At 43.2% G+C, this 27,569-nt stretch overlaps 1 protein-coding gene across 2 annotated transcripts in view; it reads left to right on the forward strand.

Annotated features, from left to right (window-relative positions):
- Positions 1 to 27,569, forward strand: part of LOC118106879 (semaphorin-4B) — a 60,752-nt gene that overhangs the window by 26,486 nt on the left and 6,697 nt on the right. For both annotated transcript variants that reach the window (XM_035155600.2, XM_035155599.2), the window contains exons 3-13: positions 13,070 to 13,230; positions 13,845 to 13,907; positions 14,511 to 14,609; positions 17,741 to 17,852; positions 18,289 to 18,405; positions 19,301 to 19,458; positions 24,105 to 24,286; positions 24,768 to 24,918; positions 25,387 to 25,597; positions 25,811 to 25,926; positions 26,805 to 26,962. In XM_035155600.2, the coding sequence (XP_035011491.1) occupies positions 13,070 to 13,230; positions 13,845 to 13,907; positions 14,511 to 14,609; positions 17,741 to 17,852; positions 18,289 to 18,405; positions 19,301 to 19,458; positions 24,105 to 24,286; positions 24,768 to 24,918; positions 25,387 to 25,597; positions 25,811 to 25,926; positions 26,805 to 26,962 (1,528 nt within the window). The remainder of the gene's footprint in view (positions 1 to 13,069; positions 13,231 to 13,844; positions 13,908 to 14,510; positions 14,610 to 17,740; positions 17,853 to 18,288; positions 18,406 to 19,300; positions 19,459 to 24,104; positions 24,287 to 24,767; positions 24,919 to 25,386; positions 25,598 to 25,810; positions 25,927 to 26,804; positions 26,963 to 27,569) is intronic.

Below are 27,569 nucleotides of genomic sequence, written 5' to 3' on the forward strand. Positions count from 1 at the left end.
TGCCGATCCAGCAACAACCAAAGTACAGGTCTATGTGGATGCAGGGGTGTTTTGGCTCCTGTAACCACTGCCTTTCTGTGTTTGAAGTTCCCTCCCTCCGAAAACAGCAGTCTGATGTTTTCTTCACTCCTTGGCCAACTCAGCGAGGCATCGTGCCGTAATCCACACGCACCGTCTCCCACTTTGGCATCGCTCATACCCCGAGAACAACCTTTCACATACTTGAGCCATTTAACTTGTTTCTCAAAGAACTAAATGGATTAAATTGGCCCAAAGCTGGTTCCCAGCAGCTAAGTGTTAAGCAAACCGCTGATGTTTCTCTCTCCCCTCCCTCACTTTGCTTAACTCCATTGAGCGTTGCTAATCTAAAATTCATGATTGAGATCATTGCGGCTTGAGAGCATAAGTAGTAGTGTGAGACGACACGCTTTTCAGCTGATGATTCGGTGTAAGAACATCCTTTTAAAACATCACTGACACTAAGAGTAACCTGTTTTCATTAAGGATACAGCTTTACATAAACAGGGTCTGCAGCATCGCTCACATTATAAACTGTACAATCCACATACACAACTATAGGGCTGTGCAAAAAAATATCGGTACAGCTAACTATTGCAATATCTTTTTTCCTCGATAGAGTATCAGTAGTCCTGCCTCTTCTATCGATAGTTTTATTTAAACATAAATGTGAGGAAAGCTGTGCAGAGCGGCCTCGCACTGGGAACCATCAGTGGTGCCGCTGTGGAAAATGTGCACTGATATAAACAGATGTGGATTCAATGTGTTGCAGTGAGGAGAAACGGATGTGTAAGCATGGAATAAGTTCAAAACCCACAGTTCTTCGTGACCGACAACGTTGCATTGTGATAATAGCAGAGTTATCAATACTATGCAATGTACATCAAGGTGGTACACAGTAAGTCGTATTTTAGGCTCTCATTTTATAAATTTGTATCATAACGTGATATATACAAACCATGCATGTCCTTGCCAATACACAGCCATATAGCTACAGTTTAATGCACATGTCTTATACTAAACATGAGAAGCTGCTCACCACTTAAAATGTCTCGTTTCTCTGGTCTGTAGGAAAAGGCGACCTGAGCTGTTTTCTCGAGTGAGGACTCTTTTCTTTTTGTCCGTCTTCTCTCCTCTCGCTCCTTGCTTCTCTGCTAATGAGCGGGCTAATCTCTCGTGTGCAATGAGTGGAGGTTTTTGTGGTCGCTGCAGTGGGAGAGCTTGTCTGTTTTTCATTATGGCTCTTGTGCAGAGAGGCAGCACAAAGGATCATGGGACTGGAAGCAGCGAGCATTGGTTCGGCGTGCCGCATGTAACACTGTTGGTTATCAGAAACTCCGCTCGGTGCTGAGGAGGTGATTTTGTTTTACTTTAGTTTTCTCTCTCACGTGGAACAAGTGAGGAAGTAATTCAGCTTCAGCACTTAATAAGAACAGTTTACCTTAATGAGCTGGTGAGAGCGTTTGGCAAGCTCACTGTTGTTTCTCCCTGTTTAAAGCTGGGACTCAGGTGCATCCACTGCATTATACTGTCACTGGGAATAAGGCTGCATTATATTTGCTCTCCTGCAGAGAGTTTGATGTGAGAAGGGATGTCTGTCTCATGTGTGTCTGTGCAGTAGAAAGCAAAATGCCCATTTAAGCCGAGCTGTTGAGCACGCTGATTATGCTCAGTGTACACAGTGTCCTTTCCCGTTTACGTTTGGTTTATGTTTGGCGAATATTGTGCACTTTCCCTCATGCATGCTAATCCGGTGACCTTGGCAGTGTGTGGATCGCAGTGCAGGAACGGAGGAGGGGCAGTGAGGGAGAGAACGGGGGGGGGCGGTACGTCAGGCCAAATACTCGTGAGGTTTTAGACATGCTCCGGTGCCCACCTAAAACCCAGCAAGGACACGCCCACCGATCCCAAAAGAAAAGCCGGTCGGCGGCTTCCAGCAGAGGTGGCACTCACAAGTGCCCGCATGTAACGCCACAACAGCTGCAACAATGGGGCGTAATCACAGCACATCAACTCCGTGTGTTTCAGACGTTCTAAAGGCTTCGTCGCCTGCACGCTCCAGGGAACGTACAGAAAAGTTCAGTCCTCGCCGATCTCGATCAGGAGCGTTTGGTTGGAAGTAAATGGCGAGTGGCGAGGAGTAACGGTGTAGCTGGTAATTGAGATGGACGGAGAGGAATGTGAGGTTAAACAGTGTCAGTGTGCGTTTTTTTTGTGGATTCCTGTGATGAACTGTGGATCGGATCCAAAACAAAAATGAGCATAGTTGCTGCGACACAGAAAACATCATCTGAATTAGTCTTTTTGCAGCATAGTGATTTATTCAGCATGGATGTTTCTGCAGCTCTAAATCACCTGCTCTAAAAGCAAAGTCCCACAACATAGCTTCTTTTCTTTTTTTTCCAGTTTTTAATAACACATCTGCTTTTTCCACAAAACATTCAGGATTTAAAATGCTGTTGAACAAATGTATCACTGTGCACTTTATTTTCCTCTAAGCGCAGAATCAATATCTGACTTACTTGGTATTCTGCTCACGTTTTACACACCTAAACATTTTTTTTATCATGTTTAGCTGGTTTAACATGAATTACTCACTCGCTGTCACTGTCGCACTGCAGCCTCCACCGCTCACACTGTGTGTCTGAGGGTAGAACTGGAAACACACACTCACAGGGTTGTTGTGTGGAAACTCCTTTTGTTTGCTGGTAAAGAATATGACAAGGTGGTACTTTGGGCTCCTATTGTTATCATGGAAGATTCGTTCATGTACATTATCGCATAATAAAATAATTGAAGATAAGTGTGTCCTAATATATTTTCCAGTTCCAGGTTCCACACTTAGAGTGGAGGCAGAAGTGAAAGGGTTACAATCTGCCGTCTCAAGTATCTTTAAAATTCAGAACTTTCCTGATTCAGTTCCAGTATGTTAATACACTCCACATGCCTCGTGTTCCTGCTGGTGGGTGTGTGTGAAAAGAGAGAGTGAGGTGTGTGTGTGTCCCTGTGAGGCCTGGTTGGTTGTCTGTGTACACTGAGCTCAGGGATTCAGTTAAAGTTTCTGATTTTATACGAGTCCTGTCTGATTCATGTTTTTTACATAACAGTAACTGACAGTCGGCTGTGCCTGTGATGCTCACAGACGCAGGAGAGCAAGGTTTGTTCTCATTTATACGAGTGAGACCTGTCCACCATAAACCGTGTCTGGGCAGAATGACCCTTATGATCAAAAACATATGAAGGCCAATGCAGCAGATGAAGAGATCACACCCATCAGGCTCCTGATAGTGGGATGTTCTGCTTAATACTGTTAATAAGTCAAATAGTAGAATATAAGGATCGGACCCATTTCCCGACAGTCTTGGCCACTGTAATGAGTCACTGCCTCTGCAGTCCAGGGATATTGGTGCCATCTGGGCAGGATTTTTGCAGGTGCTGCAGAGGGCTGGTCCAACTATGACAGATGGGTCAATGTGTTTGTGAGAGAGAGAGAGACAGAGAGCACTGCACAATAAAGTTTGGGATGCTTCATGTTACCATGAGAAGTGACAGGACAAATGAGACGGAGGCAGTTAGAAGGAAACCATGTGCTGTGTTTCACTCTGTTCGCAGCAGCTGCAGGTGTGTGACGATGTGTGAATCCTCATGTCCTATTGTTTATTTTGCTGTTTGCACATGTAAAATGAACACTTTGCTATCAATAATGTTGGAAAAACATAGTGACAGCGTATGTGTGCTTGTGTGTGTGTGTGCACGCAGCACAAACTACCTGAGGAGAAAAAGCAGTCTACCTGTTCTGACTTAAAAAAAAATTCTCCACGATAAGAGTCTCACAAATTTATACAAAACAATCTCTCTCTCACACACACACACACACACACACACACACACACACACACACACACACACACACACACACACACACACACAAAGTGTAGAGGGTTGTGTGTATGCTTTGGTAGAACTGTAAGATTTTCAAAAAGCCCCAGTCCAGAGTGAAAGCCCTTAGTAAACTACAGCCTGCTCAACTGGTGTCTTAAGAATCAACAAGTGTGCAGACTGAGGAACGGCAGCAGAGTTGTATGGCCGTGTGGTTTGATGGGATTGTAGCTGCAGCAGAAACCATCTGCAGCCATGTGCACGCCAGCTGGATCTGGGTATTTGCAGTGCCGACACAAAAGATGTTTTTTTTTCTCTTCAAGTCCACTTGGCTGAACCATAGATACCAGGTTATTTATCAAGCCGATCTTTCTCTGTGTGCAAGTAGAACAGAAGTAACCACAGTAATACAGAAAACATTTGAGGTGGTGGATTAGGATATGGATCATCAGGAGCTGCGCAATATTAGATTATTAGAGTGGTTTGTTCTGCAGATTTCTGTTCTGGTTGAATTTGACACCTGTAGTTTCTGTAGTGAGCAACAAGTTTAATGCGGCAGCAGATCGTCCTTGAGCAGCAGCTTTGTCAACCAGACGACAGAACAGCATGTGGTGTTCTCACAGAGAGAAAATCAATGTTTACCTCAGTGGAAAAAGACATTACATTTACATCAAGCTCACATTAGCAGTAACTTTGACACGTGCATTGTTTATGGGCGGAATGCAACTTTCAGGAAAATGGTCAGAATTCAAATTATTATTTCTTATTTCACCAGTGAAAAATTACATTCTCAAAATATCCTTTTATTGCAGACTGTTACAAATCCGATTTGATTGATTGGTTTATGCATCGATTAATTGATTGAACATTTTTGGTTTTCAAAATCTCCAATTCATAGTAATATAGTTAACTTCACCAAATACATGAGTAAATTCCATTCGAAACTTAATGTCGCTCTCTCTCTCGGCTCCTGTTTTGTCGCCAAAACTGTGAGAGTACAAAACGACCAGTGAGAGGCGTGTGTGTGTGTGTGTTTGTGTCAGATACCAGTGACATGGACTGTCTCTCACTCTAGAGCGAGTGTAGGAGTATGATAGAGAGAGCGAGAGAGCGGCTGAAGAGTCATCCCACACATGACAAGCACAGGCACGTCTGTTTTGAATACTGAGTGAGGAAATTATACCAACTATCTGTCTCTCTCTCTCGCTGCAGTCTGGGCTTGAATACCCCTCTCATCTAACACATCTCAGCGAGCTCAGCATTCGAAAGCTTTCAGCTTCGATAGGCCGCTGCCCTCCATCCACTGCTTCTCTGAGTGGTGGGTAGGTGGGTGTGCCAATCCGCTGTGCATCAAGACGACACCTAAGAGCCAATAATTACAGAGCAGAGCGCCTCTACTGTGTCAGGCTCTTTGTTATCTGCTTTTAAAGAGATGCTGTGTTTCAGGCACTGACCTCATCACTGGCATGTGTGCGTGTTGTTGTTGTTGTTTTATCTTCAGAGAACCAGCATTCCTCAGTTCACCTTCGCACGAATGTCCCACATTTCCAACAAATACTGTGTCATTTTGTTGCTGGTCTGTTGTCACCATGTTGTGTCCCTGCACATGTAATCATGTGGTACCGTTAACACATGTAACAGAGTAATCCTCACACACACACACAGTGGACACAGGATTTACACACTGGTAGGCTCTGGTTATTATCTGCAAGGTGCAGCTGTCTCTCAGTATGATTTTTAAACACAATACACAACATAACGCACAAAAATTGCAGCAAACCCACACTGTTCTTTGCAGTGATAACACATATGAGATGGCTTGGTGTTATAGATACTATAGATATATTGTAGATACGTCTCACGGTCCAATGCTAAGTCTTCTTTTCTCTGCTCCATCTTCCCTCAGGTTTTGTCTTTATCACATTTCAGGTGATTTCCAATAATTGCATGCATTATATTATATATTAACATAATGTATAAATTTGTAAATGTTCCCTTTTTTAAGTCTTTCTGCTAATTCCAGAAATCCCTGTCTTTGGCTCGCATATCTTGAGAACCATTCATTTTATCAACCTTCCACTTGTTGTCCAAGTAAGTGCAGTGTAGAATTTGGTTTGATTTGGGTGCAATATGTTTAATATTAATAATATTTGAATAAACAGACAACCAGCGCTCTGTGGCGGCTGATGCTGATCATGAAAACAGCTCGTTCAGGACAAAGACAACTGATGGTCCAGTTCGAAGTTCACTGAACTTTGAATAAACAGGTGAACGGCTCTGTGTGCAGCAGCTCCAGGGTTGTATGGACTGAGTCATGCAGCAGATCTTTACTTGGTGCGGCTAAACTACTCCAGGTCAACTACAGTTTCAGAAAGAATACTGCAACCAGCATCACCACAGGCCAAACGAACAGTCCATTCCAAACAAGGCAGTGAACTAGGACAACAAAATTCACCAAAGTTCATTTAAAATTGAGTTTAAAATGACACGAAAATGTGTGGAAACAGTTTGACCCATCTCTTCTGTCCAGCGTGCCCTCTCATCTCTGTCTCTGTGCCCTCATGTCTGGCACGCTCCCGCACAGCAGCAGAGAAACAAGGCTGCGTTCAGCTGCCAGTCGTCTGCGTCAATGAAATAACCATCACTTTGCCCAAATATCAGCGGGAGCAGTGCTGCAGTGACCTTGATGTGACTCCCGTCAGGAGCTCCAGCGCCGCTATCAGGCCCATTGTCAAATCACGACGGTGAGCCTTGAAGCTGTGCGGCTGTAGTGTAGCTTCAGCTGACAGAGCAGAGACAGATAGTTGTTTTTTTTAATACATTTGTGTCTTGCATATGAGATAAGCAGAGCTTGCAGTGAGATTAATATCAGCTGTGCTAAAACACTCCTCTCCTCTGGATCCTCTCCACCCGGCAAGTGAACCCCTTTGTCCCCGTTGCCCCCGTTGCCTTGTGACTTGGCTCAGGCTGCTTCAGTAAATCTGGGGCATGTTTACAGTCAGGGCTTTTAGGAGTGTCTTGGGCGGCGGATGTCTACCAAGCAGCCAATCAATCGCCCCCGCCAATGGAGTGCTATTAAACCTTTAGAAAAAAGAAATCACTTGACCTTGCTCTATTTTCTCCGAAACATGATGCATGCCAAAGTGCCGGCATGTATTTGATTTCTCAGAAACATTGTGTCGGAGAGCTGGCACCCTGTGGTGATATCTCAGTTTATAGCTCAGCGGTGAAGGAGCTGAACACACTCCGCTGTGACTCAGAGGACCAATTTGATGGTCTGGTCTTTCTGCCATGTTAGTTACACATTTTATTCTAACATTCAAGAAGATGTGAGGATTTACAAGAGATCATTTATACATGAACACGTCTACTACATTACAGACACTCTTAGGTTTATCTCAAGGTCTTTCTGTTGAAAGACCGTTCTGTGAAAGGAACATCAGAGCAGCAGCGTCAGTCCTCCTTCACTGTCTACACAGGATCTTGCAAACAACACTTGCTGGTAGTTCCTGATAACTCTCTTACACCAAAATTATCTGGTAAACGTTTGGGTAAACTTGCTAGCTCCTCTCCCATTGCCAGTAAACAAGTTTCCCTGGTGCAACATGTTAGACGTCCCAAACGCTCCCATAACAGAGGTGCTCTCTGTGCGCTGTTATGACAAATTTGGGCGTTCACCTGTTTGTCATGTTTTCATCACTGTGATCGGAGCCAAACACGATAAATAATCTGTGTTTTTTTTACCCTGTGGTGAAAGCTGATTGTATTCATTCCTACTGTAGACAAATGCTGGATGTTTTCTAATCAATGGAAAAGGGGTTTCAGTCCAGGGTGGTAACTAAGGCAGACCAGACTTCTGCCATCAGGGCCCCCAAGACTGTGGAACTCCTTGCCTGGGTAGATTAGACCAGCACTCTCTCCCTTCATACAACATATTGTTTTTATAAAAAATCCTTTTAGTGCCTGATTTGAACAGATGTTTTTTGTTTTAATATTTTCTTTTGCCTTGCTTTGTTCTGCATCGTTTTGTTCCCATGAATTTTGTAAAGCACTTTGTAACCTTGTTCTGATAAGAGCATAAGAAACAGTTTTATGTATTATTTATGCATCTATTCAGACATATTATTTAAGTCTTGCAGAATACCTCATCTGACAGAAGGAAGCCACCTATTTGAGGTGATGCAGATAATAGCTCGACCAGCTGAGCGAGTGGTCATCTTATACATATCCTGTAGGGGCCACGGGTTCGGTTTATGGCCCGGAATCTCGCTGCATTTCTTCCCCATATTCTGTCCCTGTTTCACACTTCGCTGTCCAATCAAAAATGACAGGTGGCGCTAGAACATGTAGAGATATGTGTTACATATGGAAGGTGATTCTGACAATAACAGAAGAATTCCACCATTTTCTGGCACAGATGAGACACTTCACCTTGGGTGTATCGGTTTTTTATTCAAGACGTTTGTAGCTGCATGTTGTGTGTGAGTCATATTCTCTCTCTGTAAAGTAAAAAAAAAGTTTCTGTGATCACAGAGCAGCTGCTCTCAAACCCTGATGTCATTTGTTTCTGCCGTCATTACCTCCACTGATTTAAAAAAAAGAGAAAGAGGGAGAGAATCATTGAATACAATGAACACACTGCCAAAATTTAATTTCACCTAATTACTTACTGAGAGGTTTTTATCTGCCGCTGGAAAAAAGATATTCAGTTGAATTTTGCCGGTCTGGCATCTCTCTGTTCCTGCAGCTGGAAACTAAATGGGGCTTTATTTAACTATTCCAGATTTGCACCAATTTCTTTTTCAGCCTCTCCTGCAGTGTGCAGTCTTTTATAACCACAGGCAAATGTACTCAGTTGACTCTTGTGCTAATTCAAAATGTTAGCAGCAACAATAAAGTAGCCATACTGACAGTTTAGGTGTGATGTGATGAGCATTAGCAGGGGTTGAGGGTCTCAGCTTGGTGACAGCCAGCTGATTAAACAGCGGGGGTGATGAATGGACCTTGGGCCTGGCTGTTAAAGGGGAGGGCGGTTTGCTGCCGCTCTCTGTGGCTGCCTGGCATTCTGCTTCGAGGGTGTCAAAACGCACAAGTGACCTGCTGCATCAGAGACGTCTGTCAGACCTGGTATTACCATCCGTGCTCAGTGATCCGATTACAAGTGGTCAGAGCTAAGTTCAGGTCTGAGCGCAGCCAAACGCTTCCTGAGATCCGATCACTCAACCACATTGAGACTGGAACGCTAGCTGACGTCCTCTGACCTGCTACAGTTTCACCAAGAATCAAACATATTTTTAAGTTTCCTTGTGCCCCAGTGAATTGTTTGTATCCTCTGCCACAATATCATCACTTTCCAACTCAAAACGAGAATGTGCACATTCTTTCCTTCAGTCCCTTCTGACTCGCTACTCGCTACTCATTCTCTCTCTCTCTCTCTCTCTCTGGCTCGCACCAACACCCAGACGCCATCACACTCAAACATTGCGATCGGACCCATCTGTAAGATCAAACTGGGGAAAAAACAATATTATTTGCTCTTTTCGAATACAACTTTTGTACGTAGGAGGTGAGATCCAATCACAGGAAACACATTCTGGACAGATGTTAATACCAGGCCTGAACAGGGTCAGAGAGAAAACCGGGGCAGAAAACCTCAAAATATGGAGCCTAATGCAGCAGGTATAGAGATCTTCGAGAAAAAGAAAGTCTTCTGAAGATCCATTACATAGATGGAGAATGAGGAGAGAGCTTTGAGTGTCTGTTTTGAAATCGCTGCATCTTGACACAGCGCTGACATTTGTTCCCGCTCGACCTTCCACTCTTATCACAACAACATCTCAGAGTAGTTTGAAAATAAATGTTCTTCCCCCGACCGTCTCCATGTTTCTACATAGGTCAACATTTCAATCCTGTCTCCCTGATTACAACAACCCGACCTGAAGTCCCCTCTCTCCGGTCAACACTCCCACCCCTTCAGCTAAGCAGCCTGTTCCTGAACTTAAAGTTTCATGGCTCAGCTCGCCTCTGCTCGTTATTTCATTGTCTGTCTAACAGGATGTCACTGTGATTTATGTCAGAGAGTTTTAATATGCCGAGGGAAGGCTGTTTTTGGTTCCAGTGAATAGCCAAAGCCCAGGGGAGCCGTGACAGCTATGATATGTCCCCCTGTTGAGCAGCGAGATGGCTCTCCTTTGTCTGCCAACTGCAGGGTCCACTGGGATTGAGAGCATCGCTCTTTATGAGCATTTAGGACATTTTTAACAGACTTAAATTACCTTGAAATAAAACCAGTTTTCCTCCACATTGGGAAAACTCGTATTTCTCCCTCCTGCACTGAACGAGGATGACAATAGGAAGTCTCTTTCTGTTTCGTACTCCCCTCGATTTTAATGACAGGCCCCTCTCTTCATTGACTCCAGATGTCACCACGTTTTGAGCTGAATGAGGGCTGTTGATCTGGAGAGAGGCTAAGATTTGATTTTTGGACAAGATGGAGCTTGTGCAGCTGGCTTTCGCTCCCACGAGGCGAGGACGAGCATCCTGCCAAAGTGCCTTGAGCGTTCGATGAGCCATTTGTTTGCAAGCATATTGAAAAGTTTAAGTTGTGGGTTGTAAACATTTATTGCTGTACCATTTGCATTACGGCCCAACGCACCACCTGGAGTGTCGGCGATAAATGCACTGCTGGTCTCTTTCTATTGCTATCAGAAGTCTCTAAAATTCAGTTTTCTGGTTATGCACAGAGGGGTGGAGGGGGAGACGGGCTGTAAATGGTTTTAACTGCAGCAAATATTAGTGTTTACAACCACAGATACAAGCCACTTATTTGGACAAGCAAATGGAGACCATGACCCCCAGCATTTTGGCTCGGGGGGGAACATGGAGTTTGTTTAATATGCTTGGAATGGGAGACCACAGATAAACATTTACAAATATGGTCAGAAAAACAGCAAAGTTTGAAGCACATAAAAAAAAAAAAAGGATTCACAAGTATTTGATTGCATGAACTGTATCCTGTGTCTTTAGTCAGCAATATCAAGTGATAAAGTCCCCCTCAGCCTGGGCTCGATGCGGGTCGGTCACAAAGTTGAAGGCCCTACAGTATATAAACCGTTTCCCAGGATTTCTTGGAGCTCGTGTTGGCCTTTTAAATTAGCTGTTTTTATGCAGTTTATCCAGTGAGTCAAACTAAAAAGTGACCAGCTGTCAGACCTCCTGCTGCTTACAAAAATAGGCTCCAAACATCAACCCCAACCTCTCACAAACTTCACTTTCACAGTGGCAAGCTGCAAAAAGCTGGGGAGTAGATTGCAAAGCTGAAGGAAATGTTATAAAAAGAGGAATGTATACAGTGAATCTGTGCTTCGCAGAGGCTGCAGGGGAAGGAGCGATGAGAGGGGAAAAGTGACTCACTGGACTTAAAGCCCAGCGCTAAAAAGATCCATGTGAAGAGGGTGGACGAGCAGCAGAAGACATGTCAATAAATCTCTTATGCTGCTGCCGGTGCTGAGCAGAGCAAAGACAAAGCAGGCCAGTGCAGGAAAGTGTGGATGTGGTCATATGACATGTTCTCGTGGTGCTACTGTAGCTGCTGGATGCCACTGTGCACCAGGGGTAAACAGGAGGGAGGGATACAGACATGACAACATGCTCAGCGAGAGCTTTGTATCACAAACGTGTTTGACAGAAGCGCAGCACTTTGTGATGTGAGGTGCAGGAGAGGGACGTAGTGTCATGTCTGTCCACTTGTTCTGTGTCCTGCTGGATGAGGCTCCCTCTGAAGCTTTGACAGAGACTTTCAGAGGCCTAAAGGACAGAGGTCATCTTATGGAGATTTGTGTCATTTGTACGATACCTTTTTATTTTAGTTCATTCATTTTTTGCCATGGATTTTTGTGAAGATAAGTGCTATTCAAATAAATGTATTATTATTATTAGTCGTTGGTGGTTTTGAGGTTGGATCATACACTGCACATAAAGATGAGGTGAAGCCAAAGTGTTGGAACAAAGCACTTTTCTCCATTTCCAAAAACTTTGGGGGGGATTAGATCACGTCACTTAAGAAATTAAACTTGTCCTTCGCGGTTCCACTATTAGCATGATTACTAACTTTCTGAATGTAGACGACTGTAGGAGAAACAAGTGTGAACTAGAATGGTTCTCAGTAGAGCACATACCTCCACCAAGGCCCAAACTCAGTCAAGCCGCACCAAATCACACAGACACAATAGATATCAGTCCTTTAAATAAGCCTGACTTTCATCTCTGCATTATCTCTTGAGACGTTCTCAAAAAACGCTGCACCTTGCAATGTGAAAAGAAAGTGAAGAATTCCTGGATCCACCCCCTTTATCAAATCCACTCCAAAATGAAAAGGGCTCTTCCTTTGGCCATTTTACGCATCCTGCTGACAGTCGAACAGCAAATGAAACTATAAAATGAAAAGAAATAATAAATGCTATTTAAAGAGCTTTTTGTCTGTATTTCCCATTTGAGCAAGCCTGAAAATGAGGAATAATATTCTTGATTAGAATAGACTAGAATAGATCACAGTTCTTTTCCATTACCAGAGGGGGGTTTCTTATGCATTCATTTTTATTTTTAAATATATATTATAAACAAACTTTTCTTCACTTTTCTCTCAAAATCATTGGTTGAGGGAGAAAACAAAGATAATGCAACATTCTAGGCTGCTGTAGATTCTTGGGTAGAAGTTTGAGAATTTGTTTTGGTGCAGGTTATGTCCCAAATTAAATTGCAGCACAATCGTTGTCAACTTCTAGTAAACAACACTATGTATTACTTCATTAAATTAGCTTATATCGTGTAGCTTTAGCACTTTTAGCGTGAGTGGTTGTTTTCTCGTTGGATGTGAAGAACTCATCTCAAAGTTCTGCAGACTGCACGTGTTCCATCACAGTTAAATCGTTTCGTTAGTTATTCAGTCCTGAGAAACAGGTGAACAGGCGCTACGTGAAATCCTTCCTACTGTGGAAGAGGAAATCATTTATAGTTTGAGGAAGGCAAAATCTATCTGCTTGTGAGCATGTTTATGTGTGTTCACATACTTTATGCACCAGGAAATGTTGTACACCAGTCTGTTCCTGTCTGTGTCCGTCCTGCTACATGGTGATAATCTTCCCTATGTGTTTATTTTTCTGCTGCTTCCCAGACGCAAAGGAGAGGTCGGCCAAGAGATTCTCTGCGGACGGCGTCTTCAATTACACCTCTCTGCTGCTCAGCCAGGAGGACGACATGCTGTACGTCGGAGCCAGGGAGGCGCTGTTCGCCCTCAGCCTCTCGGACATCAGCAAGAGCAAGCTGCAGAAGAACGTGAGCATGTCAAGAGTCAGGAGTGCAATGAGCTTTTGTTTAGGAAAGTGATGATTTAGTCTCACTGGCATCATGGTTGCAACAGACGCTATGAGACTCATTTAAGCAACAGTTGGAGTTAAAGGTTGGGTTTGTTAATTTCTGAAACACTTTTTATATTATTTGTTGAAATCCTCTTTGTCTCTATAGATGTCAATAAATAAAGTTGTCTGAAAAAAGGCGCTCGCAGGACTATAAGAAACACGACCTTTGGACCAATGAAATGATTGGTTGGCGTACCTGTCTGTCACTAACCGACCTGCCTGCCTCATCTCTCACTGCACATGAACGGAGTGTTCACAAGCTGGAGAGGCTTTCCTAGGATTACCAACCCTAGCTTTAATGATGTTGTTTGTAAATATAAATATTCTGTGTTAAATCGGGTTGCGTGATTCTTTGTTGTTTGTCCATTAAAATAATTTAGATTTTTGAGTTTTTGATCTGCTCCATACATGACTTCGTTGTTTACACTTCAATTTTAAAGAAACGGTCGACCGTCTTCTTGAAGAACAGCCGAGTCGGCATGGTTCCCTGATTTTCACATGACTTATTCAGCGTTTCTGTTTCATCTTCAGCTGACGTGGGGCACTCCTGCAGGAAAGAGAGAGGAGTGCAGCTTCAAAGGGAAGAACCTGGAGGTGAGTGGCTTCTATTCCAAAACAATTTTTTGAAAGTAACTTTTAAAAACACAGTTCTCAAAGAATAGCCTGGATTTCCTTGTTGAGCGTGTTTGCTCTTTTCTTGTATTCTCCTCTAACTGACGGTGGGAGGATAAAATGGGCATCGAGTTTAATGTTAACAAACCTTTTACACCAGTTACAAATAGATTTGTAGAGTGTGTACAGCCTCGCCAGGGAATTGCTCTTTTTTTTTTGTTGCAAGACTTCTTTCTCTCTGCGTGTCTGTTGCCTTGTTGTCATGCCAGCTGTTGTATCCCTGGGCGACAAGCCTCGGTAATCTGTGTTCCGCAGTGTACCGCTCCGATCTGTGCATTACAGAGAGCTCACCAGGCAACCGCTGTGTGATGCTGGGAGGTTTACCCAGCAGTGTTTGGGAAAAGGGAATATTTTTCTTTCTATCGTAACAGTTTCTGAAGTATTTGTGCTCTCAGAGGTTTGCTCAGTATTTCAGGAGGAGATTTTAAGGAGCTCTTAAAAAAAAAAAAAAAACTCATTCAGTTGTAAAGAATTTTGTGGATTCAAAGAACTCACTCTCTCTTTCTCCATTTGTTCCCCATCCAGACTGATTGCTTCAATTACATCAAAATTCTTCTTCGGCTGAACAGCACTCATCTCTATGTGTGTGGCACCTTTGCTTTCAGTCCGCTCTGCACCTACATAGTAAGTAAACCCCTCTCAGTCTCCTCCAAGAGTTCATTTTTGTCCTGCCATTAAAGAAACTAATCTCCACTCCATAAGGGAATTACATTTTTTATTTATTTCTGTATGAACCAAACTCTTTTATCCACCAAGTCAGTATTGGATCTGTTGTTATCCGAGCGTAACCAAACCCTGCTGAGACACTTTAGCCGGACAAGTCAACAGGGGGTACATGAGATGTGTGGTTTCCAGCAAAGCGGGAAGCAGTAGATCTGTTTATCTAGTGGAGGAGTACATGTGGAGCGAGTGCAAACCGGCAGCAGGATGACATTGATTTCAGTGATAGAGGGGGGGGCAGTGGAACCTGGTGACAGCTCAGCTCTTCAAGCAGGGCAGTAAACTCTCCTGTTTGACGTCAGAGGGAAAGAAAAACCGGGACATCTCACACTGAAGATGACTTGGCAGGAACTTTAGGCCCTGAACCGAGATTCCAAGGAAGTCACAGCCCAGTCGGTCTGGATTAACACTCATCATGGTGACAGAGCCTGTGTGTGTGTGTGTGTGTGTGTGTGTGTGTGTGTGTGTGTGTGTGTGTGTGTGTGTGTGTGTGTGTGTGTGTGTGTGTGTGTGTGTGTGTGTGTGTGTGTGTGTGTGTGTGTGTGTGTGTGTGTGTGTGCGTAGCGATCTCCCTGCCAGACACTCAGAGATGCTTGAAATTAACATTAATAAATGTTTTATTTTTATAGCCTTTCTCAAAACAGTGTTGGGGTTTATCAACGGGCTGAAACAGGACACTGCTGCAGAGAGGATCCGCTAAACAATCAGAGCGACAGACACGAGTTAAAACAAGCTCTGAGTAAAACATCTTACAATGACGAAGCATGGGAAGATTCTCCACGCACCGGAGGCACTTTTACTTACTGATTTGATTATTAGGAAAAGGAATTGCTATTACTGCAAATTGCCCACATATAGTTTTTCATGCTCATCTTAATTCCGTACTCATATTTCCATATGGTAGATGGAAATCCTTCATCACCTCGATCAAGGAGGTAAAGTTTTCAATCAGAATCTAGTAAAGGTTTATTTGTGCTGCCTTTACGTACAAACAGAGATGCATCCGACTCAAAGGACGTAACCATCAATACCCACATTGACACTGGCGTTGTTGATAAGCAATACATCCACCAGAGGGCAGCGCAAAGTTGAGAGTTTCTGAAAACGACAAACGTGCCGATGGTGGAGAAGGTTCTGGCATTTTTTTCCCTTAAGAAAGAGGCAAAAGGGGACCGTTCTGTAAACGGTGGTTGTCCAACTTACCAACTCACAGAGTCTCTCCACATAAAGTTCTTCCTGTCTTATGGTCGTCATGCTTGAATTATTGGCTGCACCGCCCCCACATGATTTTTGGTGGTACTGCTGCAGAGGACGTGCACAAATACAGCAGAGAGAATGTTCCGTCCATTTCCGTATATGTATTTAACATTGAGCATCACATTTTGGTGCAAATGCGTATTTAGGTGCAAATTTCTTTTTACTTTTTTCAATTAAATTAAATGACTAATATTGTATAATCATGTTATGTTTCCACAATAAGAACTAGACAATCATGTGCAGGATTGTTTGGCCTTGGCAGAGGTATGTGCTCTAATGACAGCCATTGGTCACTGTGGTTGTTCCCTCTGTTCTTACTGACAGAAGAAGATCTATTCTTCAGTCAGAAGCACTTTTAACAAAGGCCTGAGGGGACAAAGCTATTGTCCTTCTGTGTTAAAATATCTTCCAATGTTCAGCTGCAGCTGCTTTGAGGCTTTTGCAGGGTTTAACAGTTGTGGTGAGAAAATTCATATGATCTTCCGTAGAATTTGGGCGGGGGGGGGGTTATGTAGTGTTTTGCTTTCTGATTTTCATTCCAATGACTTCCACTAAACTGCAGGAGACAGATTTGAAGATAAAGTTTACAATGAATGTGTCAAGTTCCATGATATGTGATCCTAAACTACTGGTTTTCATTTGAGTTAGTTTAGCAAAATTGCCAAACACCTGCTTATTTCAGGTTCTCAAATCTGTGGTTATGTGGTTTTTCTCTGTTTTTATATTTTAGCCAGTTGAATGTATTTGGGTTTTGGGCAATTGGTCAATCAAACACGTCACCCAGACTTTCCTTCCCCTCCCTGCCCGTTGGATACAAACATCTGACAAACCCTGTCCATTGTTTGTGATGCAGGATAACAAGCCCAACCCTGAAATTACACAACCCATGTCACTATGAGGTGTTCTTCTCTCAGATTTGAAAAAGTCCACCAGAGCCAAACAGACATAATAAACTGACACACCTACTGTAGTTCCGCCTGGTGTAGACACACTGGAAAATAATATACCAGATACATATGGATGAGCCATACATACTTAAAATACCTAACGTGTGTTTAATGATCTCTTAATAGACAAAGTCTGAAACCATATCAGAGTTTTTATTATCAATGAAATACTATGAATTACTCTTTCAGAAAACCATACAATCCTCCAGAAGTGAGACCCAGTGAAGAGAAACTAAATTTAACTGGTTAGTCTGGTCAGAGTCTGGTCCAATCTGTATAAGCGAATATAACGTTCACTTTCTATGACGAAGCAAATCCACAGCCGGGCTTCGTGTGGACTTCAAAGTTGGTTAACTTTGACCAACCACATTTGTGTATGTGTGAACGTGCCCTTATTCTATAATTTTTCTACTGGCCAACGAATGCCATGACAGGAATAAAACCAACAATAGTAAATACTCAAGGACTATTTTGAGGACGAGATTAATGCACATTACTGAACATGCATGACAACAGAACAACAGAATAAACCACCTTAGCTCTGTTTATAATAGAAGCTCTATTTCAGATTTGTTGATGATTGTTCTCCTTTTGTGGGATTTGTTGTTTAAAGAAATAACAATTGTCTATGCTGTATAAAAATGTTTGTTTATCACACAGACACACTGTGTAAAATAACTGAACTCAGAAAGTCTCAGTGTTCTCTGTGCGATCTGTAAATGACAGATTGAGCTCGACGCCACTGAGCTCACCTTAGCTCACTCTTTACCATAAGCAGAATTTTTATTGGTCTGTGCCTGAGGGACGTTTTCTATTTGTGTCTGTCTCCAGAACACGTCAACGTTCGAGCTGGAGAGGGACCAAGTGGGCGAGGTCGTGATGGAAGATGGGCGCAGTCGCTGCCCCTTTAATCCAGAGTACAAATCCACTGCCATCATCGTTGGTATGTTGTCATATATGAACTTTCTTCTTCCTTTCTGTCACTTATTGAAAAATAAAACATTATGTTGTTGTGACTGGCTTCCGTCGGGGAGGAGACTCTGAGAACAGGCTCAGCTGTTTGTGAAGCTGCTCTGACGCTTCCTGCGTCTTTGATTCAGTAATGAGTCGTGAGCTGCCTGCTAATGCTGACGTGTGATAAGTAGCCAAGCACCAACAGACTCTTGTTTGTTTTCAACTTCCTTAACAGGCAATTAGTAAATAGAGGAGCTGGATATGAGCGAAGGAGATGATTTGCAGATCCCTCTCCCTCGGAGCCGTCACTGACTTAGTTAAACAGTCTCACAGCTCATGATTTCTTCATTATTTATCGTGTTTAATTAATGGCAAATCAAGTTCATAATTAAAACTCTTCGTCTTCCCCTTTTGTTTTCTGACAGATGGTGAATTGTACACTGGTACTGTCAGCAACTTCCAAGGGAACGAACCAGTCATTTACAAGAGTCTGGGTCAGGGAACGGCACTGAAGACTGAAAACTCTTTAAAATGGCTGCAAGGTAAACGCCATTTATCTCATGAGATCTTTTTTTTTTCCTTCTACACATCCTCCATCATGTGCGCCACAGAGCAGATAAGCTCCATCAGTAGGGGTTATTAGCACGGCACAGTCGCTAACACATGCTACCCGAGCTCTCTGAGGTTGCGTGAGCTCGGTCCTATCACTCGCCGCACATGCACATCAAAAACGGCCTCAGCCGGCTGCCACTGGTTTTGCCAGAGTTAGATGCACGTTGCGCACAATTAGGACGTCTCTTGTCTTTTTGATCTCTGTGTAATTCAAGCAGAGTGCTGCTGATGAGACATCTGAGTACAATTATACAGAGGACGCTGCCTCCTCTTCTCTGCCAGGGCTGCATGACCCAGCTCTCCTGCAGAAACCCAGACAGTCTCTTTTCGAAATTCTGTTCAGTGATTCACTGAGGAAAAGTGATGGAGCTGATAAAGAAATAGTTTCCTTGCAATATCTCATTTTTGGCGACGATAAAAATGTACTTGAAATTGTCCCTTAATATCAAGAAAACTAGATTTATGTTTTTTGGAAATCAAAGATTTATTGATAAGGATGTTAAATGAAAAATCTGTGATGGTTTACAACCGTACACTGAACTCTGGAGACCCTCCGGACATTCTCCGGAGGGGCTCTATGTGAGAAAGGTAATGAGTAAGAGCCTGTGGACTTTCTGCTGAGTTTCTCCGACCTGCCCCCTAGTATCCGTCTGCAGAATCCTCCGCAGGATTCACCAGGAGGCCATGTGTGTGTGTGTTGACTGCCTTTTCAGTCCTTATACATTATTAAGACTGTTGTACAATGTGTGATGAAGACTGAATACAAACATCCATCAATGATAAAAGTCCAACATGTTTCCTTTTGTGCGTTTCTATTCATGACAGATCCCATCTTTGTGGGGTCAGCTTACATCGAGGAGAGCCAGCCAGCGGGCAACCCTGTGGGCGACGACGACAAAATTTACTTCTTCTTCAGCGAGGCGGGCAAAGAATTCGACTTCTTTGACAACACCATTGTGTCGAGGATCGCTCGCGTGTGTAAGGTTAGTCACCCGGGATTGGGGCGGGTATGTTACGCAAGACGGCCACGCAAAAGGAGGAGGCCGAGCAGGGCTCAAGTCCTCTCTCTCACTAATCCTGAGACAGTTACCTCAAAAGAAAGGCGAGGTGCTGCCGTGTCGGAGCACGTTTGGTAACGTCTAACTGTGCATCACCTCTGTGGAGACGCAGTGGAAATCTGTCACTGGTTCATGAAAGCCTTTTTTTTCCTGTTTGACTGTACAAACATGTTTTCAACAGATTTGGTTTCCCCTCGCCTGAATCACCCTCCCTCCTCCCCTCCCTCTCTCCCTCTTCTCCGCAGTGTCATCTCCCCCTCTCCCTCCATCTCCCTCACAATGTCAGCTGCACTTGTCCGTCCCTCCAGCTCTGCGCCTTTTCTCGAGCAGCGCTTTGAGCTTTATTAGTATTCAAGGGTGCTTGGCAGCAATATGCAATGCGTCTCCCGCTCTTCTACTTTTTGCTTCAGGTAAAGCGTCCAAGCTGCGGAAGGCACTCGAATAATTAAACTCTTGACGTCATTCTTCCTCCCCGTCCTCCTCCAAGAATTTAGTTTGGTCAATCACCCTGAATAATCAAGTGCAGACTCTATCTTTTCTCACCTGTCATCGGATCAATTAAACGGCTATGAAGCAGCCTGATATACATGCACTCAGCCTCCCTCCCCGACTTATGCCTCTTGTTCATGGAGGCAGTAATGCGAGTAATCGTGGGGACAGCATGTAATCTTAAGTGACATCTTAATGACTTGGTCCTGCTCGGCTCTGGCACTCAGTGCTGTGACACCTCTCGCAGCCGGTGTTCTATATATGGAAATCAGTGACAGAAAGGCCCCCGGTCTGTGGCAACCCGCTGCAGATGAGCTGTGCAACAGAGACAGAAGAATGGTTTGCTCAGCTTTAGAAAAGCGCCTTTATTTCCCTGGAATGCAGCTGCACTGTTCCTTGTCTTTTCACATGTTGCTCTGTGTCAGTACAGTTGTGCTGCAGGTGGTTCATTCTCCAGTTCACTGGGTAAACACTCAAGAACATGAACAAACCTTTTTGTGAAGATGACGCTTAGGAATTCCACCGTTCGTACAAAAACCTCTAAAAAAAACATACTTTTGTTGTTTTTAACTTGTGGAAAACTAACGTCCTTTAACTAACATCGTACAAAACTCTCCCTGCTGAACTTCGTTGCTTTGTTACGGATGAACAACTGATGCTCTACAGATCTGGGGCTGGTTTTATTAGGATTAATGTTTAGTTCTAAGAGTCAAACTTTAGATTGATAAATCCTAAATTCATCTGATGCACAAAGAGGTCAAGTTCCACAATTAGCGACATCTCAAAGTAGGACTTGCCATGAATTCTGAGTAATATATATATATTTTTTTACAACATTTTAATATAAAATACAACAAATTTGAAATGAAAGAATTTAAATCAGGTGTCATCAATTGTTATCGTGGAAACATGGATCTTTGGAGTTTAGTTAGTCTGAGGGAAGGATGGATGGATGAACTTCACAGGCTTAAAACGAGCCAGTCTTTATTTCTGTCTGTAAGACTTTATTTTTATGTTTTAATGTCTCACACTTTGAAAAGAAACATGATTTTTAAGCTAATTCCAGCAATCAGAGGGTTTTAAGCTGCATCTCACAGTCACTGCTGCTTCTACCGTGTTCGTGAGCCGACCACATCAGTGGCTCAAACTACAATAATAAACATCCTGCTGTTTTCGGAACACCTGCATGCACCTGTCCCCGTCACCTCACGGCGTCTGTGCCTCACCACACTGTCCCAGCACCATCTCTGCATTAGACTATAATCCAATAGCATCATTATAACTGGCCCCATCAGACTAGTCTCAAATATCTCTGTTAATCCAGCCTCTGATTTACTGCAGACTTTCTATCACCATACTTACTCTTTATTTCGGATTCCACTCCCTGTGAACTCGAGTTCAGTAACACAGAGGTATGGAGGCCGCTCCCCATCTGATTTTAACATCTGAAACATTTTTGGTTGATCTTCGCAGACATGTTGCCCCCACAGAAAGACGGCATGTTTCTCGTGAGATAAGATAAGATGAAAGTCTCGTCAGGGTTTTCATGGTGTTCTAACTACTGTTTTACTTGTGTTTGCCAAGTAACGCTGCTTCCGAGTTGTTGTTTTTCTCCCCTCTTTCCGATCTGCTCGCCCTCCCTCGCTCCACTCCCTCTTTCTTTTGTTTATTCAGGTGTGTGCACTCTGAGCGACTGTGGAAAGCAGGCGGATTATGAGCATTGAGTAGCACGACTTTCCTAACTTCTTCTTCTTCATGTTGTCAGGTTGACAAATGTGAGGAATCTGAAAAGATAAAGATGTTAGAGAGCAATGCACGACAGCAAAAAAAAAGGGATTGGGCATATTTTTTAGAGGGGCAACTAAAAATGGGGGAGTGGCCCGATACGATTGAAAGTACAAGCTGTGCAGCGGAGCACAACAACGATGGCGGTGGACAGCTGAGAGAGCAGGAATGTGGTCTCCTCATTATGTGGACAGGCTACTACCACAGCCTAGTAATTGGCTCCCAGGCCCCACATCAGTCCCTCGGGGTTTCACCTCGACGGAGAGCGAGCTGATTGTTTGTGTGGTACGACAGAGGAGGAAACAGAGGTAGTTACAGTTTTGCATTTTATTATCTCCTCAAGGCTGATTCACTCCTCTGTGCTGCAGTGTAGGAGTCGTTCAGAGGGCTGATGGGATAGTTTGGCTATGAGGCAGGAGGACTGTCTCGAGATTGGGCGAGGCCACTTGTTTTGGTCCTGCTCTTCATCCTCCTCCTCCTCGTCCAGCTGCTGCAGCTTTTGGGAGGAGTTTCTTCTGCTGTGTGCTCACAAGCTTTTTGATAATTGCCAGTCATAGCAAAGTCCTCTGATAACTGTTTATGTGAGGATCTTGTGACGGCTTAAAATGCCTGCTCTGTTTGTTTTCCATTTCACCAACTCCCTCGCCTTCAAAGACAAACTGACATTTTGTTCTAAGGCTCTTTTTTATGTGGGGAGCCTTTTTGGCCTTAACATTTTATTGTTGAAATATCCTTTGTCATTCAGTATAAATGTACCACACATATGCTACATCACAGGACAGTATTTCAGCACAAAGTCCAGCTGGCTTTGAATTTTCAAAAAAGAAAGAAAGACAGAGGTCACGACAGTCGCAGTGACCTCTTTTTAGATTCCCTTGTTTGACCTCCCTCTGGATAAAAGGGAGGGATCACAGCTGTGATACAACACAAGCACTCAGAGTACTGCAGGTCTTTCTAACCGTTACTAGATTGCAACACTTCAACTCAAAAATGTGTTTTGCTTATTGTTACTTATTGGATGTTTGACCTTCACTGTCCCAAATGATGCACAAGTGTTGTGTGGAAACTAGAAGTCTTCTCTAGTGCACATGGCCCCTCCCATTAGTCCCCTTGTCAAATGACTCGCTCACTAACTACTGGCTATCGTCTCTGCTTCAGTGGTGCATGTCTCTCTGGTTTGTGAAGACTCCGGTCATACACAATGAGAGCATGGGCAGCGTGCACGCAGGTGGGCAGGACAGTTAGTGACAGACATTTCATTCGGTCCAAATTCAATTATTTTCTGTGTTTATTCTATTTTTTTTATTATTTATTAATGGCTATCAGGATGTGAAGAAGGTTTCGACAAAGAAGATTTTTAAAAAAAAAGTGTTTCAGAAACAAATTACCAACCCTACCTTTTAATAAAAGATAAATATTCACAAATTCCGATATGATGCAATTTTTGGGAAATTTTAGATTTTTGTAAAACTTTTTGTGGGGTGTTTTATAAATTATTATGTTGCCCAGTTCTAAAGACAGTAGCCTATCTGGTTAGCTTGCCCCTAGCTTTCCATTCTAGTGGCTTAATTTGAAATACATATTATAATAATAATTAATAATAATGATTACTTTATTTGTATAGCACTTATCTAAATAAGGTTACAAAGTGCTTAACAAAATACATTGCAAAAACAAAACTAATGATTAAAATTAATTATATTTCAAGCACCAAATCATAAAATGATGAAAATGACAAACAAAATGATAGAAAAACAGTTCCCACAATGAGCAGCAAAAAAAGTCCCTCATTAACTGGAAGAAACCTGTAACAGAACCAGACCCGGTGTGGGCGGCCATCTGCCTCGACCGGTTTGGGTGAGCAGAAAATGGGGAAGAGAAGAGGTGGATGGTAGAGAGGAGAGAGAGGAGAGAGAGTCCAGTGTAACAATCATATTTAAGCTCTGTCAGACTAGTTGTACCCTCACCCAGCAATCTGAGAGCAGATGTTTCAATTCAAAATCTGAGCTTGAGCTGAGTAAGTCCATCTCTCAAAAGCCCATACACAACCACATGAAAAACATATGGCAGCCAAAGTGGAATAAAAATTGAATTTCTCCTGTTGCTCTTCCTTCTCCCGGTGGCATCTCCTGCCCGGGAGTCTGACACCTCCTCTGCACCCTCCGTCCACTTCCATCAGTGGATCGTTATCGTTCATCAGCCTGAATGCCCTCAGCTGAACAGAACCACTGGGAGTACTTGTCATAATAAGACCGATAAATGAATCACCTGTAACCTTTATAACATGTTGTTTACAGGGTGATATGGGTGGCGAGCGGGTGCTGCAGAAGAAATGGACCACGTTCCTGAAGGCCCAGCTCCTGTGTTCCCTCCCCGACGACGGCTTCCCCTTCAACATCATCCAGGACATGTTCGTCCTGAAGCCTGTTGGTGACAGCTGGGAGAGCACCGTCTTCTACGGCGTCTTCACCTCACAGTGGTACGAGACAAACAGAGGGACTGGGACGTACAGCCACTTGAATCCGCCTGATTTATGGCACTTGTACAGTTTATGTTTACGCACCAGTGCAGTTTTTATTTATTATCTGGTCTCAAAGTTGGCACGCTGCCGTTTGTATCTCTGCTCGTCTGAATTTAGAGCAGCTGTAATGAGCTTAAACACCAACACGAGCTCGTGCAACCCCAATGTCTAATTAATGTATCAACAAGATAAGGCTTTTATGTGGAAATCATTCGAGTACACACCGCAGATGTTTTCAAAGTGAGAATAACAACAATTGCAGAGAGGATGGACTGAGAGAACTGTACGCTACTGTGAGGAAGTGTTCCTAAATGTGAGATAAAAAATCTCAGAGTCACAACACGCGTTTTTGTCGTCTACAGTGTCGTGTCACAGAAATCTGCACTATTCACACAATCTTAAACAAGAAAACCGATCTAAATGTTTCCTTTGTTCACAGGTATAAAGGAGCATCGGGCAGCTCAGCGGTGTGCGCCTTCACCATGGCTCAAGTGGAGAGAGCGTTCAGCGGGCGCTACCGAGAGGTCAACAGGGAGACACAGCAGTGGTACACCTACAACCACCCTGTGCCAGAACCACGGCCCGGGGCGGTGAGTACTAAAGGCAATATCCTGTGACATTACTACCTGCTCTGGCTTTAAAATCTGCACAGCTGTTCATTTGAGTAGATAGACGTTTATGTAACAGATAAGGTTACAACAAGTTGTTAAAGATTACTATCGCTGATATCTACTTTATTATCACAAACATATGTTACAGGCTGCAACAAAACATCCAGGTGAAGCTGTAGAATGGAGCTTCATGGGAAGCAGATGCTCCTCTTTCAGTTCCTTTGCCAGTTTAAACAGAACTTTAACATCAGAAGCTCTTTGAAAGTACCTGGTGCAAAACAAATGCCCCAAAACTAGTAGATATTTATTTAAACCACCATTTAAACCTTTTATATCAGCCAAACAGGAGTGTGACACTCTTACCACAAACTTGTTCAGTAACACCCGAGTTCCAGGTCCTAGGTCGTCACCTTATATCACCTCATGAATATTTTTTTCCCCATACAGTGTGTGACGAACCACGCCAGGCAAATGGGCATCCAGTCGTCTTTGCACATGCCCGATAAAGTGCTCAACTTTGTCAAGGACCACTTCCTGATGGACAGCGTGATCCGCAGCGCCCCCCTGCTGCTGAAACGCAGCGTGCGCTACACGCAGATCGCCGTGCACAAGATCCAGGGCATGGAGAGGGCTTACGACGTGCTCTTCATTGGAACAGGTACAGATCGTTACACAACAGGTTTATCTTAATGTATAGTTTCCTTTATCTTTAGGTAAATATTTGAAAAGGAAAGATACAGTATTTTCCTGCTACGACACTTGTGTGGATTTGAGTTGTGATTTAAAAACAGCACACGTTGCTTCTTTCCTTTTATAAACTGTCCCCCGGCTTCAATTTAAGTCACTTGCTCTTATTTTCTCTGCCTTCCAGATGATGGAAAGCTCCATAAGGCCATCAACGCCAACGATAAGATGCACATCATCGAGGAGCTGATTCTGTTCCCTGAGCCTCAGCCGGTGCAACACATCGAACTCGATCCTCAGAGGGTGAATTACCATTTTATCACCACTTCATGAATACAATCTAGGTCAAATACAACTTAATACGCATCTATAATGAATGTCGTTGTACTAGTTTGTGTTCGTGATCAAATTCAAGTTTAAAAACCCAAAGAAATGTGGAAGAGCTGGATTTACCAGAGCACAAAGTGGCTCCAGACAGTTTCTTTCCTCTGGGGCCATTCCACAGAGTTTTCCCTGTGAGTTACAGCACCGCCTGGAACTGGGTTTATGGTCGTCCCTGGCATTTTACACAGAGACAAATTTCATTACCTTTATACTCTTTATTACATAATAGCCACTCCCCGGGCCAAACTGCAATCTTATCTAAGATTATGTAATTCTAATAAAGTCCGAGATACTTTCTGTGAGTATATTCCTCGCTCCAAATAGGGATGTGAAGGACTGAGACAGAATCCACATCATGTCCATCTAATACTGGGAAAATAAGACGGGCTAAAAATAGACTGCGCTTGTGGGAACTTGTGGGGGCACAGCGTGTCGGTTATAATAACGTTACAGTCATGCTGGAAGTGTATGGATGTGACGCAGGAAGATCTAAAAAGTGTTAAAAACAACAAAAAATAAATAAAACATATTTAGGACTGAGCATCTCAGCAACTATCGTGGTTGCCATGTGTTCTGACCACAATCCCACAGTCCAATTACTCAGCTGTCAGAGTTAGTCCTTTGTTTGGGTTATATTGCTCTGTTCATCTTCAGTAATTGTTTTAGCATGGTCTCTCTTCTTGGAAACAAAAAACCCAAAACTGAAAACAGAGGATCTCTTCCGTGCTGCTTTCACCTTTCTGAAGATAAGTTTGACTCGTCTCGTCGTCTCACACATTGTGTTTTCTCATCTGCAGGGTCTGTTGTTTGTTTCCTCCTATTCGGGGCTGGTGGAGGTTCCTGTGGCCAACTGCTCCAACTACGTGAGCTGTGGAGAGTGTGTGCTGTCCAGAGACCCGTACTGCGCCTGGACTGGGCGGCTGTGTCGGGACGTCAGGATGGCTCCACCTGACAGGTACAAGCTCACATTCAAATAACCTGAAAAACGTTTGAAACCCTAATTTTAAAATGCCCACTTTTGATTTGTTTGTCTGAAACAGCTCTGTTCTTACATCTGTATTTGTTCATTTACGGCACCTTTTTACGGTGCCTTGTTTGGTCCGGACTTTCAGAGAGTCTGAACCAAAATAACAGGTGTGAAAGGTGCCTCAGACCTAGAGACCAAAATGTAGTCCGACCAAAAGAGGATGAAACGAACTATCGTTGTGATCGTTTGCTGTTTTTTTTTTTATATTTGGACCTTTGGACAAATTGTAGGAAGTTAAGATGGTAATAAACAATAGAAGAAGAAAAAGAAGCAGAAGCAGCTGGCAGGAGAACTTGTAGTGTTCACCTCCGTAGATATAATGTTGGATCAACGAGGTTTTTTCTTTTAGGAAGTAAAACCATAATGATATTACACTAAAAACGAAGTGGGCAAATTGAAACGGTTCATTCAATTTTCTCCATTCAAATGTAAAAGGATTTTTTCTTGTGCACTTTATCTAAAATCTAACAAAGGCCACGGTCAAGACTTTACATTTTTATTAAATCTTTTTAGCTTTGTTTTCCCTCACAAAATA

Source organism: Hippoglossus stenolepis, chromosome 1 (genome assembly GCF_022539355.2).
Source record: "Hippoglossus stenolepis isolate QCI-W04-F060 chromosome 1, HSTE1.2, whole genome shotgun sequence".
Lineage (NCBI taxonomy): Eukaryota > Metazoa > Chordata > Actinopteri > Pleuronectiformes > Pleuronectidae > Hippoglossus > Hippoglossus stenolepis.